The sequence below is a fragment of the Epinephelus lanceolatus genome, chromosome 3 (genome assembly GCF_041903045.1).
Source record: "Epinephelus lanceolatus isolate andai-2023 chromosome 3, ASM4190304v1, whole genome shotgun sequence".
Classification (NCBI taxonomy): Eukaryota; Metazoa; Chordata; class Actinopteri; order Perciformes; family Serranidae; genus Epinephelus; species Epinephelus lanceolatus.
The window spans coordinates 45,135,407-45,155,373 of NC_135736.1; the positions used below are offsets into that span (position 1 = coordinate 45,135,407).

Consider the following 19,967-nt stretch of genomic DNA (forward strand, 5'->3'; position numbering starts at 1 on the left):
AAAACCATCTAAGTTGTGTACCGAGAAATTAAAACACTAACTTGATGGTGTTACAGCAGAAGTAAAAAAAAATGGGAGAATGAGCAGAGGAATATTCACAGTGTTTGACAATAACAACTGATGAACTGTAAAAAACAAAACAGGAGATCAGTGACAGATTGTGGTAAAGATATACTGTATACAGAGACATGTACGTGAAAAGATGTTCTAGCAGCACTGGCTGTAAAATGATGCTCCTTCATAACATCTTGAATCTAATTCTGTCTTAGGATACTCAAGAGAAATGACCGAGGCTGGATGTCATAACAACAGTTAATACAGTTTATCGTCTCAAACCTATTATTTAAAACTTTTTGTTTAACCTGCTTAAACATTGTTTAAAAGACCACAGACTCGTGTTGTATTCATACTCTTGGTTTTTTAAGGACTGTGCTGTACAATACAGATGAATCCTCCGCAGGCTCTTCTTGTATTGATCTGTGAATGAAGAAAAGACTTTGAGAATTATTTTAAGAGCTCAGAAAACTCCCAATATTAATCAGAACAGGTTTAAAAAATAACAGAAGGATTCAGCTGCAATAAAATGATGGGAATTATGTTTATGTGGCAAAGAAAACTCTCATGGACTCACTCTGTGGCAGCACCGGCACTCTTAAAGTTAACAACAGAGTACTCCACATCATCCTCGTCCTCTTCTTCCTCCCTGTGTCTGCTGGGTTGGTTTAGCCTGACGTTGGAGTAGAGAGGATCTTCCTGGTTTTTAGAGAAGCTCACACTGGCATAGCAGAGGTCGTCCTGCTGCTCTGATGGTGTTGTCTGTCTTGGAGCTGGAGGAATGTCATACACTGCACCCATGTTTGCCTGTAGGGTAAACAGCACAAAGACAAGAGTTCTTGAGTCCTTAGCTACACAGGTAAATGTGTATGATTTGTATTGCCCTGTATAAACACAAAATGATCGTGTAGTAAAATACTGCAGGATTAAAGGTGCTCCAAATTCCTGGTTTCAACCTTTATTTCATGTTCCCTCTTGTGGATTCAGGCTTCATTTTCAAAGCCAAATAGTGAACCACAGGTTTGAGATCACTTCTGTTTTGTCATTGTAATTCCTACTAATCACCAGCAGAGGGCAATAAAGTTCAAGGATTACCTAATTCCTCTTTTATTAACAAAACCCAAACATGTATGTGTAGATGAAGAGGTACATTAAAGGGCCGCAGACTGAAAGACTGAGCAAAGGGGAAAAAGAGTATAACAAAGACATACAGCTATGGGTTCATCAAATGGAAATAAACAGTGTGAAAAAAGAGAGGGTGATGGGGGCAGAAATGGTTAAAGGATCCACTTATATTGTGTTCTTCAGACTGCATTTCAGTCATTACAAAGCACTCTGCTGAGTTTAAGATTGATTTTAATGCTCAGAGAACAAAGTTTATAGTCGTCTCAAAAGCTCATGCACAGTTGCTTTTTAGCATCTTCACTTAAATCCATTAAGAGTGTCCTCATACACTCATATCACGTCATACGAGTATAGATGACAAGCTGTCATTTAATGTACATATTGCGACTCCAGTTTGGAAGCTTAAAGTGAAGATTGACTTTTATTTTAGAAATAAGTCTTGTTTTACTTTCAGCGCTACGAAAGAACTCATGGAACCTTCTTTTCAGTCTGTAATTGATTACGGTGACATATTGTATATGCATGAAACCTCCATTTTATGTAGCCTTGATTCAGTGTACCATGTATCTCTATGTTTTATTACAAATGCAAAGTCACTTACTCCTCACTGCATTCTTTATGATTTGGTGTGTTGGACATCATTGACCACTCACAGACAACAGCACTGGTATGTTTTTATCTATAAAGCATTATTTGTCAAACTTCTGGCCGACCTCTGCACCCTTCTGTGTGTCAGCTCTGGTAGTCACCAGCTACGCTCCTCCAGGTGGTTGCTTTTAATGTACCCTGGGTTTTAACAAATCTGGAGAAAACTTCATTCTCCTACTCTGCACCTTGGACATGGAACAATCTTCGAAAACTACAAACACTTATATCCATTGATTAATTCAGGGGCATCATAAAGAATGTGCTGGCCGAGACATGTGCTTGTTTTTCTTGAGAGGCCACTGTGTTTGAATAGTTGTTGTTTTATTGTGGATTTTTGTATTATATGTTGTATTTGTTGTATTTTAAATGTGTTTTGATTGGCTGCTACCTCGGCCAGGTCTCTCTTGTAAAATAGATTTTCAATCTCAGTGGGACTTCCTGGTTAAATAAAGGTTAAATGAATAAATAAATGAAAATAAAATTGGCCTCTCATTAACCTATTTTGACACACAATGGTAACAGAGCTACCATTCAAGGAGCTGGCATGCCCACTGGGACCAGTTTGATTCAGTGTCTTGTGGATGGGGATCGAACTGCCAAACCCATGATTAGTGGACGACCAACTCTCCTCCAACCCAAGGTAAAAGGTTTAGTTTAGGTGAAGAAAGTATCCAGAAGGGGACACGAAGCACTATTCACATGAGTTTCCCGGTGACAGTGGACTCTGAGTGATACCTGAACTCTTCTTCCTCACCTGTGCGTTGTCGTCTGGTCTCTGTCTAGGCTCGGGGGTTTGTTTCCAGGACCTCTTTCTTCTGGATAAGAAAATAAATGAACAAGCAAATTAATCATCAAACAAAATTACAATACAAGTGACCAGATTTACTGAATATAATCACAGTAAAACTTAGTTGCTCACCTGATGAATAGAAAGGCTAAGACGAATATGATGCCAGAAAAATAGCTGTGATGGATCCAGCTGCTACTGATTTCATTGATCCTGTGAAACAGCAATCAAACAGAGCAATTAGTTATGGAATTACAGGTTGTTTTGGTCCATTAGCAACTGATAATTACACATTAAATCATAGATCCTCAGACAGAAGTATTCTAAATAGTGACTCATGGAAACTGTCGCATTGCTTTTGCATCCCTGAAGGGAAAGTAAGACAATTGTGTGTTCTACTGTGAGAAATGCTGCACCTCAGGCAAAGATTAGTGATTGACTTTGTATTCAAATGATCAAATCTTTATTCTTCGACACTGAGCAGAGCTGTCACCTTCCATGCATCCATGGAGAGGTTAGGGAAACAGAGTTCGGGAGGCCACAGAGAGAGAGACTGAGATTCTGACAAACCGTCACATGACATGCAAGACCTTTACCAAGCTGCTGCTGGAAGGAAAGAAGAGCTGACCTTGACTAGGGGACGAGAGAGAGTTGGGACTTGAAAACTTGGAAATATTTTCACTTTAAACTTCTGCAGACAGCTAAGACGCAACCGGTTCCTTTCATACTCAAATTGAGGGTCTGTATTGGTCTGTTGTCCCACAGGTGCATTTCCCAATCCACTCCATTCCAGTTGTCCTGGCTTTGTTTTCCTTGAATTGAATTGTTGAATTTCAGCACGGCCAAGTCTGAAGCCATTCTACTCTGCCCTTATTAAAGTAGTTCAAAAAAGACATGTTGACATCTGTTCGTCGGAACTCTCTGCTAGGTACTTGAAGATTGCAGAAATAAATGATGTGTTGTAACTAAAGAAGGCTTGTACTGTGATTGGCTTGTTTAACTGGAAGGTTAAGATAAAGTGTAAGTGATTAGGCTATGGACAGACACATCAGTATGACTTACTTGACACAATAATTGGATTAAAGGTGGAGTTATGACGTCCTCTGCTGTTCTTGGCTTCACAGTAATAATTCCCACTGTGTTCAGCTCTGACGTCAGTGATGGTGAAGATCTGTCCTGATGCTTTTGGTGAGTCTTCATCCTCCTTGTACCAGGTATATTTAGCTGCTGGGTTAGCATCACTGCTACAGGTCAGATTCACTGAACTGCCCTCCACTATCTCAGCAGAGGGACTCACTGACACAGAGGGAAGCTTTGGAGCATCTGGAGGAGAAATTTCAACAGAGGTTTTTCAAGGTTAAAGGTGTGTTACCACAAAAGAACATATGGTATTTTAGACTTTGAAGGTGCCCTGACAAATGGATGTGTGACTGGTGAGTCCCAAAACTGCATAAAAAACCCAAAATCTTCTGGAGCTGCTCAGTTAATGACAGCAGACTGTGAATGTGGAACTAATCCATCAATCGATCATTTATTTGTCACATGGAGTTATACGAGTTACAACTCCAGTGAAATGTGATCCCATCAGCTCCTTTAACTTGTGCACTTTAATTTACTCCCTTTTAAAGGTCTTTTTACATTGTTAGCTGCTGCTTTGATATTGTCCATGTTTCCAAATGGTTCCAAGATGGCTGTATGGTTGCTTCTCCCGAGCAGTGATCCACAGCAGGAACAGGACAGCACCTCACATTCCTGCTGACACACCAGTCCTCATTCATTGTAAAGCACACACCTACTCTCCTTCTCTCACCAGAGTCCTCTACTTTGTCAGATCAGCATATTGAAAAAGAGCCTCCTGGTTGAATGGCGCAGTCCAGGATTCAGCCAAGTTTCGGTGAAATAATGAACCTTACAGTTCATGAACTCCTGTTGGAAAATAATATGGCACGGAGGTCATCCAGATTTCTTTTCCAAAGCCTGTACAGTGGCGAGCAGCTGGGGCCCATTCCTCTTACTTTTTCCTAGATGTTTACTGAACTTTGACTTAGCTACAGTAACTGGCAGAAGTCAGCAGCAGGACAGTTTACAGACTGGTAAGTTGATGTCATCATCCCGATGAGTGACTCACAGCCACACGACACCACCGTCCAAAGCCAGCCACAAAAAGCACCACTAAGAGCCTAAACTTTGCACAAACGTAGCAGAGCTGACAGAGAGGCCACTGCAAATTTCTGTGCCTACATCAAGCTAAAGCTATATGATAATGAAAGTGAAAATTAATGTAGAGCTGAAGAGAGTAGGTATCATCAGCAAACACTGGACAGATTTAAGCTGTATGTTATATTCAAATAAGCTTTTTCACTCACATTTCACATCCATGGTGAAGTCATTAGACCTCATCTTCCCCAGCTCGTTCTCTGCTGTGCAGTAATACTGTCCAGAGTCAGAGGACTGGATGGAGCTGAAGACAAGCTGTGGTTCTTCAGTGAGAGGTCTGATGAGGTTTCCATCCTCCTTGTACCAGGTATATTTAGCTGGTGGGTTAGCATCACTGCTACAGGTCAGAGTCACTGATCTGCCCTCCACTATCTCAGCAGAGGGACTCACTGACACAGAGAGAAGCTTTGGAGCATCTGGAGGAGAAATGACAGACAACTTATCAATCTTTGTTTACACACCAGTTTTTAAGTATAGACTGCCAAAGCCAGAAGGTGGTTACTGTGTTATCCACCTACTTTAGAAGTCCTGAGACAGGCTGTTGTCACCTCTACAAAGCTAGCTGTCAGGCTACAGTGACCTCTAACAGACCTGTACATGAAACTTACGTCCTGTATCTGTGAAGAAACTTAGTGGCCTCTAGCTACAGTGAAACCATTTAAGATACTGCTTTTTACTTACACTGGACATCTATAAAAATGGATGAAGAGTTAATCCGTCCATGTTGATTCTCAGATGTGCAGTAGTACTTCCCTCTGTCTTCAGAGCTGATGGACATGAACTGATATACACCGTCTGATCCTTGAAGCACTTTCTGGTTTTCCATGTACCAGGTCTTTTTAGCTGCTGGGTTAGCATCACTGCTGCAGGTCAGAGTCACTGAACTGCCCTCCATGATTTTACCAGAGGGATTCACTGACACAGAGGGAACTCTTGGAGCATCTGGAGGAGAGATTTCAACAGAGGTTTTTCAAGGTTAAAGGTGTGTTACCACAAAAGAACATATGGTATTTTAGACTTTGAAGGTGCCCTGACAAATGGATGTGTGACTGTTGAGTCCCAAAACTGCATAAAACACCTAAAATCTTCTGGAGCTGCTCAGTTAATGACAGCAGACTGTGAATGTGGAACTAATCCATCAATCGATCATTTATTTGTCACATGGAGTTACACGAGATACAACTCCAGTGAAATGTGATCCCATCAGCTCCTTTAACTTGTGCACTTTAATTTACTCCCTTTTAAAGGTCTTTTTACATTGTTAGCTGCTGCTTTGTTATTGTCTATGTTTCCAAATGGTTCCAAGATGGCTGTATGGTTGCTTCTCCCGAGCAGTGATCCACAGCAGGAACAGGACAGCACCTCACATTCCCGCTGACACACCAGTCCTTATTCACTGTAAAGCACACACCTACTCTCCTTCTCTCACCAGAGTCCTCTACTTTGTCAGATCAGCATATTGAAAAAAAGCCTCCTGGTTGAATGGCGCTGTCCAGGATTCAGCCAAGTTTCTGTGAAATAAGGAACCTTACAGTTCATGAAATCCTGTTGGAAAATAATATGGCACGGAGGTCGTCCAGATTGCTTTTCCAACGCCTGTACAGTGGCGAGCAGCTGGGGCCCATTCCTCTTACTTTTTCCTAGATGTTTACTGAACTTTGACTTAGCTACAGTAACTGGCAGAAGTCAGCAGCAGGACAGTTTACAGACTGGTAAGTTGATGTCCTCATCCTGATGAGTGACTCGAAGCCACACGACACCACCATCCAAAGCCAGCCACAAAAAGCACCACTAACACTTTCAACGTAGACTGAAGAGCCTAAACTTTGCACAAACACAGCAGAGCTGACAGAGAGGCGACTGCAAATGTCCGTCAGTCTAAAGCTAAATAATAATGAAAGTGAAAATGTAGAGCTGAAGAGAGTAGGTATCATCAGCAAACACTGGACAGATTCAAGCTGTATGTTATATTCAAATAAGCTTTTTCACTCACATTTCACATCCATGGTGAAGTCATTAGACGTCCTCCTCCCCAGCTCGTTCTCTGCTGTGCAGTAATACTGTCCAGAGTCAGAGGACTGGATGGAGCTGAAGACAAGCTGTGGTCCTTCACTGTGAGGTCTGGGGTTTACTGTCTTCTTGTACCACGTGTACTTAGCTGCTGGGTTAGCATCACTGCTACAGGTCAGAGTCACTGAACTGCCCTCCACTATCTCAGCAGAGGGACTCACTGACACAGAGGGAAGCTTTGGAGCATCTGGAGGAGAATTGAACATGAATAACTTCAAAAGATGACAGAAGACATTATCACAGACAAATGACTATTTTTACATATTCTTCTCTTTATATACAGGTTCTGTTTGCTGAGTCAGTCCTGACAGTCCTCTCAGTCAAGATCTAGTTGTTAGCAGAAGTTAATGTTTGTTTCATTATTGTTATTGGTTGATCACTTCTTTGTCATGTTTTGTAAATAATTCTCAGGCTACAAAACAGTTTATATAAAATTATTGGAGGTGGGAAGAGAACCATTAGTTTTATTTTGGGGGGAAAAAAGCAGGCTCTTATTAATACTTTCACTGGGCCGTCCCCATGAGTCTGAAAAATACAACAAACTCTCTCTTAATATTTCTTTATACTCACAGCTATTGCATCAGCTGTCATTATATTCAGCCTCTGTGGTTGTAGCAGAACTTATGTTTTTCTGATTTGTTCCTGACAATACCCCTCATAAAAAATAAACTAGAAATAAACATTTAAACAATAAAAAATAAACTGAAAAAAGTAAACCCACTCTGGAAATTAAGTGAAACTAAATCAAATTGAAAACTGTAGGTGGGCTTTGTGGGATGCTGCTCTCATGGCCTAGACCGTGGCCGGAGCTGAGTGACCCACCTATATTTTTTCTTTTAGGAGTCTGAATATTGGGGATGGCAGCGCCCATTTGCTTTTTTTTTTTTTTTTTGTTCACGGATGGAAGACCGGCACTGTATGGCATCAGTCTCATTTTTGTTATGTGTGTATTTTCCTTTTTGCATCTTGTATGTTGTTTGATTGTCTTGTGTTACCCTGTATTTTCACCCCTTGGTACGGAATACAAATATTAGGCTTTTAGGCAAGGCTCCTACATCAATTAAAAATGGCTTGAATATATATGGGTCCTAACACTATTAAGTTGATATCTTGGAATATAAAGGGTGTCTCAAATAAAGTTAAACGATATAAGATCATCTACATTTGAAATCGTTGGCATGTGATGTTGCAATGCTTTTACAAAGCTTTTACTGAATTAAAAAATACATTGACATTGGCTGACACTTGGCTCATATCTAATCCCAATACCTGTGAATATACTTTTTACTCCGTGGTTCACAATTCATATTCACGAATAGATTATTTGCTTGTATTGAAAACTTTAATGGGGAATGTGTTAGATTACCAGCTCAGTGGCCTAGTGGTAGAGTGTCTGCCCTGACACTGGAAGGTCGTGGGTTCAATCCCCGGCAGGGTCATACCAAAGACTATAAAAATGGGACCCGTTGCCTCCCTGCTTGGCACTCAGCATCAGGGGTTGGAATTTGGGGGGTTAGATCACCACATGATTCCCGAGCGCGGCACCGCTGCGGCACCGCTGCTGCTCACTGCTCCCTCAGAGAACAAATTTCACACACTCAGGTGTGTGACAATCAGTGGAACTTTACTTTACTTTACTTTATCATATCTGACCATGCACCTATATCAGTTATTCTCTCTTCTGTAGTTAATACACACAAGACTAAACAATGGAGATTTAACAGTTCTCTTCTGAAAGATGAAGAATTTACTTCAACAACTAGAGAAAAAATATCTGAATTTTTTTCCATTAATATAAATTCTGGCCCATCAGTCCAAATGGTATGGGAAGCTTTTAAAGCTACGTGCAGAGGGTGCACAATAAGTTATTCTACGGCAAAAAAGAAGAAAATATTAGACAGAAAAAGAAACTTAGAGACTGAACTTAAGACTTTAGAAACACAACACATGCTTGACCCAAAAAATTCCAGACTGAGGAATGCATTATTATTGAAAAGATCTGATTTGCAAGCAATTTTACATGAAGAGACATCATTTGCTTTCTTTCAATTACGTAAAAAATACTTTGAATCAGGTGAAAAGGCTGGAAAAATGTTAACACTCAGACTAAAACAAATGGAAAATCAACATTCAGTTCCAGCTATGTATATGACTGTGAGGGGTCTTTAGTCTGTGAACCAAAACAAATTAATGTAGCCTTTCAGGACTTTTATTCTAATTTGTATAAATCTGAATATAATGCCAATAATGAGGACATGGACAATTTCTTTAAAGATATATCACTACCCACCCTAAAGACTAATGACAAGGAGATACTGGAGGCGTGTGTCCTGGAAACAGACGTCAAATCTGCCATTAAAGCTCTCTCAAATGGGAAAACGCCAGGTAGTGATGATATAGCATAGAGATTTATAAAAGTTTCCAGGACATATTAGCTCCATTTCTCACCTTGCTTTTCAATGACATTATTTTCAAACAGTCAAATGCCAATGACTATGCAATCTGCTATTATCTCTCTTATTCCAGAACAGGGTAAGGACCATATGCAAATGAGTAATTATAGACCATTAAGCCTTTTAAATAACGATTATAAATTGTTTGCCAAGATCCTGGCTATGCGTCTGGAGAAGGTAATACCATCATTAGTACACTTAGACCAGGTTGGCTTCATTAGAGGCCGCCTTTCCTCAAATAATGAGGAGACTTTTTCATGTCATGGCAGGAGCATCTACTTTTCAGCATCCAGCGGTAGCAATATCGCTGGATGCTGAAAAAGCCTTTGATAGAATAGAGTGGCCTTTTTTATTTCATGTACTGTCTAAGTTTGGTTTTGGACCAAAATGTACACAGGGGATCAGGGCATTATATTATGAACCGACGGCTTGTGTTAAAACAAATGGTATGATATCTCATCCCTTCCAACTTTTCAGATCCACATGGCAGGGCTGTCCAGCCTCTCCATCCATTTTCATTTTGGCATTAGAACCGCTGGCATGTGCCATTCGAGCCAACCAAAATATAACAGGTATTAATTTGAGCAGATATTTTTTTTAAGCCAGTCTTTATGCCGATGATATATTATTAACATTATCTCACCCTCTTCAATCAATACCACATTTGCTTAAACTTCTGTTTTTCTAAATAATACTGTTGCATCTACATTAAGATTCAGAAGACTCCAGTGAGGTTTGATCTGAAATTGTAATTGTGTTGTAATGTCAGCGTGTGTGTGTCTTTTTTGTCCTGACACAGTGGATTAAACTTACACACTGAAGGAGAGGGGAACTCCTCGTGTCCTCTTATAGCACAAGAATAGCTGTCTTCTTGATTATAGTTGCCTAAATAAGAAGATGCTTCTTTCTGAATTTTCTGCCCGTTTTTGTACCAGATGAAGGAAGGGCGATCAAGTACACAACTGCTTTGACACTTAAGCCAATAACTATTATGTCTGCTCACCTGGAGACCTGGATTTGTGAAGAGGGAACAGGAATGTTATTTTAGACAAAACTGTCAACACACACACACATGCAAATAAACACATCTATATTATTGTTTTCTAGATGTTGAACATTTGTAAATAATTAACATATGAATAAAAATGTTACCTGTGACAGACAAAGTGACTCCAGGTGAACCAGTATAACCATTGGGTTGGTTTGTTGTGAACCTGAACTTGTACTCAGCTGAGTCGCTCTCTCTCAGGTCTGTGATTCTCAGAGTGCAGTAGTTCCTAATCTTATCACAGTCATACTGCACACGACCTGAATACTGTGGGTCTGTTGTCAGATCTACAGGATCACGTCCATTCACTTTGGTAAACCAGAATGTTTTCTCAACTGTAATTTGAGGGCCAGTTGTGCTGGATGGGTATGTGTATCTGCAGTGTATTTCCACTGTTGATCCTTTTACAGCACAGATCTTAGTAGGACTGTAAGTCACTCCCCAGCCATTCTGACCCTGTATCACTGTAACACAGAGCACATCAGGAACCACAATCAGACTCAGATCATCAGGAGACAGACTTTCATTTGTATTGAAGGAGCTTCAGTGTGTGAAACTTTATTTAACTCACGTCTGCTCTCATGCCATCACACTTCAAGTCAGTGTGAGACAAAGATTAACTTATAGTTCCAGCTTGTTTTTGGTTTTGGCTGGGGGCATGTAAACAAACTTTACAAAATGTTACAGACTAAACTTTGACTGTTTTACTGCCATTTCAAACTGAAGACTTATTCTGCATCACATGTTTCTGATATGTTTACTTCTTTTTCAGGACTTTTTAATGTCTGTCCCTTTTTATGGTTATTTCAGGTTATGCCAAAGTGAACAGAGGTGTGGAGAAATGTGCAAATCATTCAGTTTTACATGATTATTTATAATGCAGAGAAACACAGTCAAAGATGAAGACATGATCTCTGAAGATAAACTGGTAGATGAGTGTGGTACATAAAAAAAGAATCTGCCTTGTTCGGTTGCTTTTCTTTGTGTGGTCAGGCTGCAGCAGAGTGTGAATGGGAACTGTAGAGACATGCAGAACACTGAGGTGTGGGCAGATAGTGTGACATGTAGATCACAACTTCTTCCACAGAGAGATAGAGACACAACTACTGATGTTTATTTAAAAAAAAGTGGCCCAGATTAACCTTGGCTGGTGCACATATATCTGTATGTCTGTATCAGATATTTTCGACTGGTAAATTCACAGTTCAGTGTGTGTGTGCTGTTGTTGTGTATTAAGCATTTGGAGTGGGTGGATACATATAGAAGTCATGGAAAACGGAGAAAATGTACCACACACCAAGTCTCAACATGTAACAGAAGTTTGAGAAAGAGCCGTGTGCTCGAAACATCACAGCGCAAATAAAAAAGCCCTCAATGGGAGCTGTGACTTGGTGTGCGGTACATTTTCTCCATTTTTCTGTTGTTGTGTATTGTAATTTATTTATTTTTTTTGTCCTGTGTGACAATAGTTTGCTAGTTGTGCACTTTTACCTGGGCAGCTTTCATCATCTCTTTGCTAAGATCCGCAACCCTACAATTTTAAGGGCTTTTCCACTGAAAGCTGATGAATGCAGTGAGAGTGAACTAAAACTGTTTGGGGCAAACTAAAACAATCAGCTGAATAAAGCTAAAACACTGTATAGCTGAGGGGAGCTGCAGAGTCAGGTGATCATCATTCTTGGAACCCATCGGCTGTATTCGGCGTCTGACTTCTGGCAGACGGCGATACAGCCTCTGGGGGCAGACCCCCGATTTTTTGGCATTCCGGTTTGATTTGGGCCGAGGAGGCGAATTTCCATTTCCGACTTCCATTTATACATAAGTAAATATGCTGAACCACTGCGATGGATTCAGAGTTTGCAGTGACGCCAATTATGTTCCACCTCGTTAGTTCACCGCATGGACCGTTTAACCTGGCAACAACTGCAGCCGGCTCAAACGTGATTGGTCAATATCACGCGGACTACAAACAGCCTACAACCGGAAACCAGGGCTCTTACGCTCTTCTTCCGCAGGCAAGATCTCTGGGGTTTGCCTACAGACTCTACATTCACTGAATGTAGAGTCTGTATATAGAGACTAGGTGACCATTTACTATGACTTCATTACTACAAGCAACTCCTTTCACACCATGAAGACATTTCACCCATTGTTAATATAAAGATAGCCATTAGTGTTCTGTATCCACCTTGCAATTCCTGGTAAGTACTTTTCTTCAACATGAAAGACATGAAATCATCTTGTTGTATTTCCTGTATTAATGATGCTACGGGAGAGCGAACAGCCTCTAAGTTTGCTCTACTGCAAACAAACGTTAAGCTCAAAGGACAGCAACACGATGCAGGAAGTTCCACAGAGGGGTCAGTTTTATTTAATAAATTCATTTGAGCATTTTGTCTTTGTTATTATATGCACAGTCATCACTTCCTTCTGCACACAGCTTTACTGTCTTGGACGGTACACAATACCTGAGTTTATAAAGTTTATATGTTTAAGTGTGCAGAGATGTTGCTGGTGTTACAAACAGCTCTGTGTTGGTCGTCCTGTAAGAACTTATTAAAAGAAAGAGAAGTGAATGTCCAGTGTTTATGGGATCACACCAAATTGCGTAACATCAGATCTTTTTATAAACTACAAAACACCCTCCTGTGTATTTCTGAAGTGTGCTAACTGCCTTACAGTGTAAATGTAGATGTACAGTACCTTGTACAGAGAGAAGGAAGACAATAAATCCACTCGTTGCTGCTGCTGCTAAACTCATGGCTGCTCCTCACGTCTCTGTATGTAACATCAGTTCACATACATGATAAACACTGTGTGTCAGTAAGTTAGAATAAACATTTCTCTATTCTAAAAATGAGGATGTGGTCTGTGAAGACAGTGTGTGCCTTCTGTGGTTGGAAAAGTTGTGTTAAATAGATATCAAGCTGTTAAAAAAATAGACCTGGCTTCCTTCCTCTTCACATGATTAATATGCAGACAAAAGATTGTAAATCCCCAACTGAAATGATAGTGAGAGAGCCATTACTGACCGACCAACTAACAGACTTGACATCCCTACAGCTAGTGCACTAGCAGAGGTCAAAACAAAGCACACTATGAAAAGTATTTTGGGGTACACTGTGTATAAAGTTAGTACGAGGTATGACATTGGGACACTTTCCTTAACTCTTCTCCTCACCTGTGCTCTGTTGTTTAGTCCCAGTCTAAGCTCATGCCATGCATTTCCAGTGTTGGGTGTAACAGTTGATTTATCCAGGGTGGCTGCCTCGCTGACTTCCCCCTGAACCTGAAACTGTCCCATACTCTGTGACTTTCTGCAGTCCGTTTTACTATAACTCAATGGGGCAATAAGCAGAAATTCATCATTTCTAGATTGAAGGAATTAAAAAATCGCTATGTGAAGAACTAGAGGTGTAATTTCATCTGGAGTATAACATGACATCACACACCCTCTCTCTGTGTTGATCTCCAGCCCATTGTTTACAAGACGGTCCGTCTGCGCGTTCCTCCTCTCGGAGCCCTTGGCCCTCCCCCCCTATAAAAGGCTACAGCCAGTGAGCAATGGCAGCGTGTATTTTCGAAGCGAAATGGCGGAGAGCGGAACAAAACGTTCACCTGAAGACATCCGATCCGACATTACCTCTAAAGTAACAACGGTCGTTGGCAACGAAGTTGTCAGATAAAGAAAGGGACAGACCCGGATTCACATTGGCCTTGCATTTCCAAGGTGGAGAGCACTGCGAGAGCTAAAGGGGCTACAATCTGACTCGGAGCTAGCTCTTCTTCTCCTGGACAGGTACAACATAAAGTCAAATGTCTGTTTTAATTAGTGTTACAGTAACGTTAGGCACGTCGCTATGTCGATTCAATTAAATTTAATGTTACAATCGTAGCATGGGTTAACGTCCAGAGATTGAGTTATTAGCGGCTCGGTCCCAGCAATGGGTCAGGCGTTACGGTTGTGTTGGGTGAGTAGCCCGGCAGCCCAGCTAACATTTGCAATTAGCATTGTAAAATGTAGTCAGGCTAAAACATCGCTCTCACTCACGGAAAAGAGTAGAAACATTAGCGTTAGCTCCCGGTGTTAGCGCTAGCCGGGATGCAGCGATGGCTCTAGCCGAGTCTGCTGCCACCGGCTACTGGAGTAACTTACAGCTATGGAGCGCTTCTACTAGCTCTTCTAGTCACTGAGCCTCGTCTCCATCTCAGCAGATATATTACATTTATTACAGGTACCATCATCATTGAAGTAGGCAGGGGAATAGCTAAACACAGCAGAGACTGAGAGTGAGTGAAAGACATCGCTAACTGCTAAACTAAGTTTAGAGGGGGCGAGTGGGGGGTGGGGGGGTGGAGAGCAGAGGTAGAGGGAGGTGTGGCTCATGACACACTTTGTTTTGGTCTACAGGCAGTGCACAACAGCAAACCTAGCGGTGAAACAATTTCGCTTTTTGCCCCTTTAATATACTGCAAGTCACACTGAGGGTTTAAAAAATTCAAAAATGCCCTGCAATCTATTGTACTTAGAACTTTGAAAAAAAAAGACCTCTGATAGGGAAAAGTTCAATGAATGAAAATACTGGCAAGATCCACCAAGCCCGATTTCACCAACATTAACAAACCTGACATCACAACAACGTGGCAGTGACCAAGCAGAACCACCTTTTTAACAATTTTTACGTTTAGTGTTTTATATAGAGTTTGTGCTGTGAAAAGTGCTGTCACAGCGTCAAAGCTGAAATTTTTAATTCCAATGGGTTGCTTTGCAAGCATATCTCCGTCTTCACCCAGAGAGTTTACACAATTTTGAGCTGCTGTACATCACTTTAATGAGCAAAGATAAGCTGCAAAACAGTTGACTCATTTTTTACACTGTTTCTTTTCACTTAAAAACCGCTCTCAACATCACCGGCACTGCACTCTCCTGGCTCAAATCCTACCTTTCAGACAGATTTCAGTTCATCAGCATGAACAATTGCAAATCCCCCACTGTTCCCTTCTGCCAAGGTGTTCCCCAAGGTTCAATTCTAGGCCCCCTCCTCTTCATCCTGTACGTTGTCACCCTTGGTCAAATAATCCGCTGTCATGGACTTCAGTTTCATTGCTTTGCCGATAACACACAGCTCCACATCTCCACCAAAGCCATCACTCCTGCTACTCATTCTACCCTCACCAGCTGCATCACTGAAATAAAATCCTGGCTGCAAACCAACGTCCTCAAACTTAACTGTGACAAATCAGAAGTCATCATCATCATTCCCAAATCTCTTATCAAATCCACCCATAACTTCCTCCTCTCAATCGACAGTTGCACTGTGCTCTCCTACCCCAATGGCGGTCTGCCCATTGGTCCGACATCCCATTGTTCCGACCATATTAAACCCATTGTTCCGAAGTCCGTTCCGAAATCATCATGATGCCCTGTGGTTAAGGTCTGGTTAGGTTTAGGCACAAAAACCACTTGGTTAGGGTCAGGAAAAGATCATGGTGTGGGTTAAAATGAAAAAGAAAGTGGCAAACACATAAGCTGTGAGCCTGCTTCGCCTCAAACCTTTGCCAGCTGACCCAGAGCCGGTCGCAGTGCACCATCAAGGCAGAAATACGGCCGCCGGGAGCCGTTCAGCACCGCGGAGAGCTCCCCACACAACCCGGACCCCAGAGTTAATAACAGGAGGTTATGGTGTTTCATTCTCTCCTCTCTATGACACTTGTATCTCGACCAGTAGCCTACTTTTGTTGCGTTTGCTGATCCTCTATGGTACACAAATACAGTGTAGCCTAGTATAATCACATATGGGAACAACGGGATGTCGGACCAATGACATGGACCCCCCCCCCATGTCCGTAACCTTGGTGTCATCTTTGAACAAACCCTCTTCTTTGACCAACATATCAAACACATCACCAAAACAGCCTTCTTCCATCTCAGGAACATCGCCCGCCTCCGCCCATCTCTCTCCTTTTCAGCTGCAGACACTCATTCACACATGTATTACTTCTAGTCTGGATTACAGCAACAGTCTCCTCTACGGTTTGTCAACTGAATCACTCAAGGAACTACAGTATATCCAGAAGTCAGCTGCTCGTCTTCTCACACACTGCAGCGCCTGTAACCACATCGCCCCCGTCCTTAAAAACCTCCACTGGCTCCCCATCCCCCAGCATATCCACTTCAAACTCCTCATCATTATTTACAAAGCTCTCCACAACCTGGAGAGCTCCTGAGCTCCTCCACCGGCACACTCCCCCCCGCACTCTCAGGTCTGCTGGTGTCCCTCCAGAGGGACTCTACAGCACCTCCTGGAGGTCAAGAGCTCAAACTGGCTAAAGAGAAGAAGGAAGCTATCTGCCAAGATACTCCTTGCTTTCTTCCTCGTCCTCTCTGCAAAGAGTTCGGTCAGCGGCTTTTGTGGCTTGCAAACTATTTTACTTGCCATTGTCACAATCCTAGTTTATTTTTGGATGTACAGGTTAGGTGACTGTACCAGGCTGGTGCAGATGCCTGTGAAGCTCATAAACCTGCCATACAAACACCAGTTTGTTGCACGTATTCATGGTTTCCCAAGCAGATGCACTGGGATGCATTAAGATCAGTACTTATTGATGTCCATCACTTTTGAGATGCCCACAAACTTTTATTGTTTCAGGGGAGCTTACATCTCTTTAAGGAGAGCTTGTTCCCCCCTGGTTCCACCGTAGTTTGAACACTGAACACCTCACATTAACATGTTGACAGTTGGAACGATGTATTAACTGAATACTTTAATTCAATAGAATATCAGGTTATTTAAACAATAAAAATCAGTACAATCAATATAATAAGTCACAGGCTTAGAATACACACAGAACTACCGTAAATAAAAACCATCTAAGTTGTGTACCGAGAAATTAAAACACTAACTTGATGGTGTTACAGCAGAAGTAAAAAAAAGAAATGGGAAAATGAGCAGAGGAATATTCCCAGTGTTTGACAATAACAACTGATGAACTGTAAAAAACAAAACAGGAGATCAGTGACAGATTGTGGTAAAGATATACTGTATACAGAGACATGTACGTGAAAAGATGTTCTAGCAGCACTGGCTGTAAAATGATGCTCCTTCATAACATCTTGAATCTAATTCTGTCTTAGGATACTCAAGAGAAATGACCGAGGCTGGATGTCATAACAACAGTTAATACAGTTTATCGTCTCAAACCTATTATTTAAGACTTTTTGTTTAACCTGCTGAAACATTTAGTTTAAAAGACCACAGACTCGTGTTGTATTCATACTCTTGGTTTTTTAAGGACTGTGCTGTACAATACAGATGAATCCTCCGCAGGCTCCTCTTGTATTGATCTGTGAATGAAGAAAAGACTTTGAGAATTATTTTAAGAGCTCAGAAAACTCCCAATATTAATCAGAACAGGTTTAAAAAATAACAGAAGGATTCAACTGCAATAAAATGATGGGAATTATATTTATGTGGCAAAGAAAACTCTCATGGACTCACTCTGTGGCAGCACCGGCACTCTTAAAGTTAACAACAGAGTACTCCACATCATCCTCATCCTCTTCTTCCTCCCTGTGTCTGTTGGGTTGGTTTAGCCTGACGTTGGAGTAGAGAGGATCTTCCTGGTTTTTAGAGAAGCTCACACTGGCATAGCAGAGGTCGTCCTGCTGCTCTGATGGTGTTGTCTGTCTTGGAGCTGGAGGAATGTCATACACTGCACCCATGTTTGCCTAGGGTAAACAGCACAAAGACAAGAGTTCTTGAGTCCTTAGCTACACAGGTAAATGTGTATGATTTGTATTGCCCTGTATAAACACAAAATGATCATGTAGTAAAATACTGCAGGGTTAAAGATGAGTGGGTTATTTCACATCTCCAAATTCATGGTTTCAACCTTTATTTCATGTTCCCTCTTGTGGATTCAGGCTTCATTTTCAAAGCCAAGTAGTGAACCACAGGTTTGAGATCACTTCTGTTTTTTGTCGTTGTAATTCCTACTAATCACCAGCAGAGGGCAATAAAGTTCAAGGATTACCTGATTCCTCTTTTATTAACAAAACCCAAACATGTATGTGTAGATGAAGAGGTACATTAAAGGGCCGCAGACTGAAAGACTGAGCAAAGGGGAAAAAGAGTATAACAAAGACATACAGCTATGGGTTCATCAAATGGAAACAAACAGTGTGGAAAAAAGAGAGGGTGATGGGGGCAGAAATGGTTAAAGGATCGACTTATATTGTGTTCTTCAGACTGCATTTCAGTCATTACAAAGCACTCTGCTGAGTTTAAGATTGATTTTAATGCTCAGAGAACAAAGTTTATAGTCGTCTCAAAAGCTCATGCACAGCTGCTTTTTAGCATCTTCACTTTAATCCATTAAGAGTGTCCTCATACACTCATATCACGTCATACGAGTATAGATGACAAGCTGTCATTTAATGTACATATTGCGACTCCAGTTTGGAAGCTTAAAGTGAAGATTGGCTTTTATTTTAGAAATAAGTCTTGTTTTACTTTCAGTGCTACGAAAGAACTCGTGGAACCTTCTTTTCAGTCTGTGATTGATTACGGTGACATATTGTATATGCATGAAACCTCCATTTTATGTAGCCTTGATTCAGTGTACCATGTATCTCTATGTTTTATTACAAATGCAAAGTCACTTACTCATCACTGCATTCTTTATGATTTGGTGTGTTGGACATCATTGACCACTCACAGACAACAGCACTGGTATGTTTTTATCTATAAAGCATTATTTGTCAAACTTCTGGCCGACCTCTGCACCCTTCTGTGTGTCAGCTCTGGTAGTCACCAGCTACGCTCCTCCAGGTGGTTGCTTTTAATGTACCCTGGGTTTTAACAGATCTGGAGAAAACTTCATTCTCCTACTCTGCACCTTGGACATGGAACAATCTTCGAAAACATCTAAAACTACAAACACTTATATCCATTGATTAATTCAAGGGCATCATAAAGAATGTGCTGGCCGAGACATGTGCTTGTTTTTCTTGAGAGGCCACTGTTATATGTTGTATTTGTTGTATTTTAAATGTGTTTTGATTGGCTGCTACCTCGGCCAGGTCTCTCTTGTAAAATAGATTTTCAATCTCAGTGGGACTTCCTGCTTAAATGAATAAATAAATGAAAATAAAATTGGCCTCTCATTAACCTATTTTGACACACAATGGTAACAGAGCTACCATTCAAGGAGCTGGCATGCCCACTGGGACCAGTTTGATTCAGTGTCTTGTGGATGGGGATCGAACTGCCAAACCCGTGATTAGTGGACGACCAACTCTCCTCCAACCCAAGGTAAAAGGTTTAGTTTAGGTGAAGAAAGTATCCAGAAGGGGACATGAAGCACTATTCACATGAGTTTCCCGGTGACAGTGGACTCTGAGTGATACCTGAACTCTTCTTCCTCACCTGTGCGTTGTCGTCTGGTCTCTGTCTGGGCTCGGGGGTTTGTTTCCAGGACCTCTTTCTTCTGGATAAGAAAATAAATGAACAAGCAAATTAATCATCAAACAAAATTACAATACAAGTGACCAGATTTACTGAAT

General features: G+C 41.2%; 1 protein-coding gene across 1 annotated transcript in view; it reads right to left on the reverse strand.

Moving 5' to 3' along the window:
* Window positions 1–307: 307 nt before the first annotated feature.
* LOC144462555 (hemicentin-1-like) overlaps window positions 308–19,967 on the reverse strand; it is a 28,460-nt gene continuing 8,800 nt past the window's right edge. The window contains exons 10-20 of the mRNA XM_078166622.1: window positions 19,831–19,891; window positions 17,899–18,131; window positions 10,507–10,901; window positions 10,168–10,365; window positions 6,825–7,088; window positions 5,513–5,773; window positions 3,677–3,937; window positions 2,747–2,827; window positions 2,582–2,642; window positions 632–861; window positions 308–477 (exon numbers count right to left, since the gene is read on the reverse strand). Of these exons, the coding sequence (XP_078022748.1) occupies window positions 2,763–2,827; window positions 3,677–3,937; window positions 5,513–5,773; window positions 6,825–7,088; window positions 10,168–10,365; window positions 10,507–10,901; window positions 17,899–18,131; window positions 19,831–19,891 (1,738 nt within the window). The 3' untranslated portion in view covers window positions 308–477; window positions 632–861; window positions 2,582–2,642; window positions 2,747–2,762. The remainder of the gene's footprint in view (window positions 478–631; window positions 862–2,581; window positions 2,643–2,746; window positions 2,828–3,676; window positions 3,938–5,512; window positions 5,774–6,824; window positions 7,089–10,167; window positions 10,366–10,506; window positions 10,902–17,898; window positions 18,132–19,830; window positions 19,892–19,967) is intronic.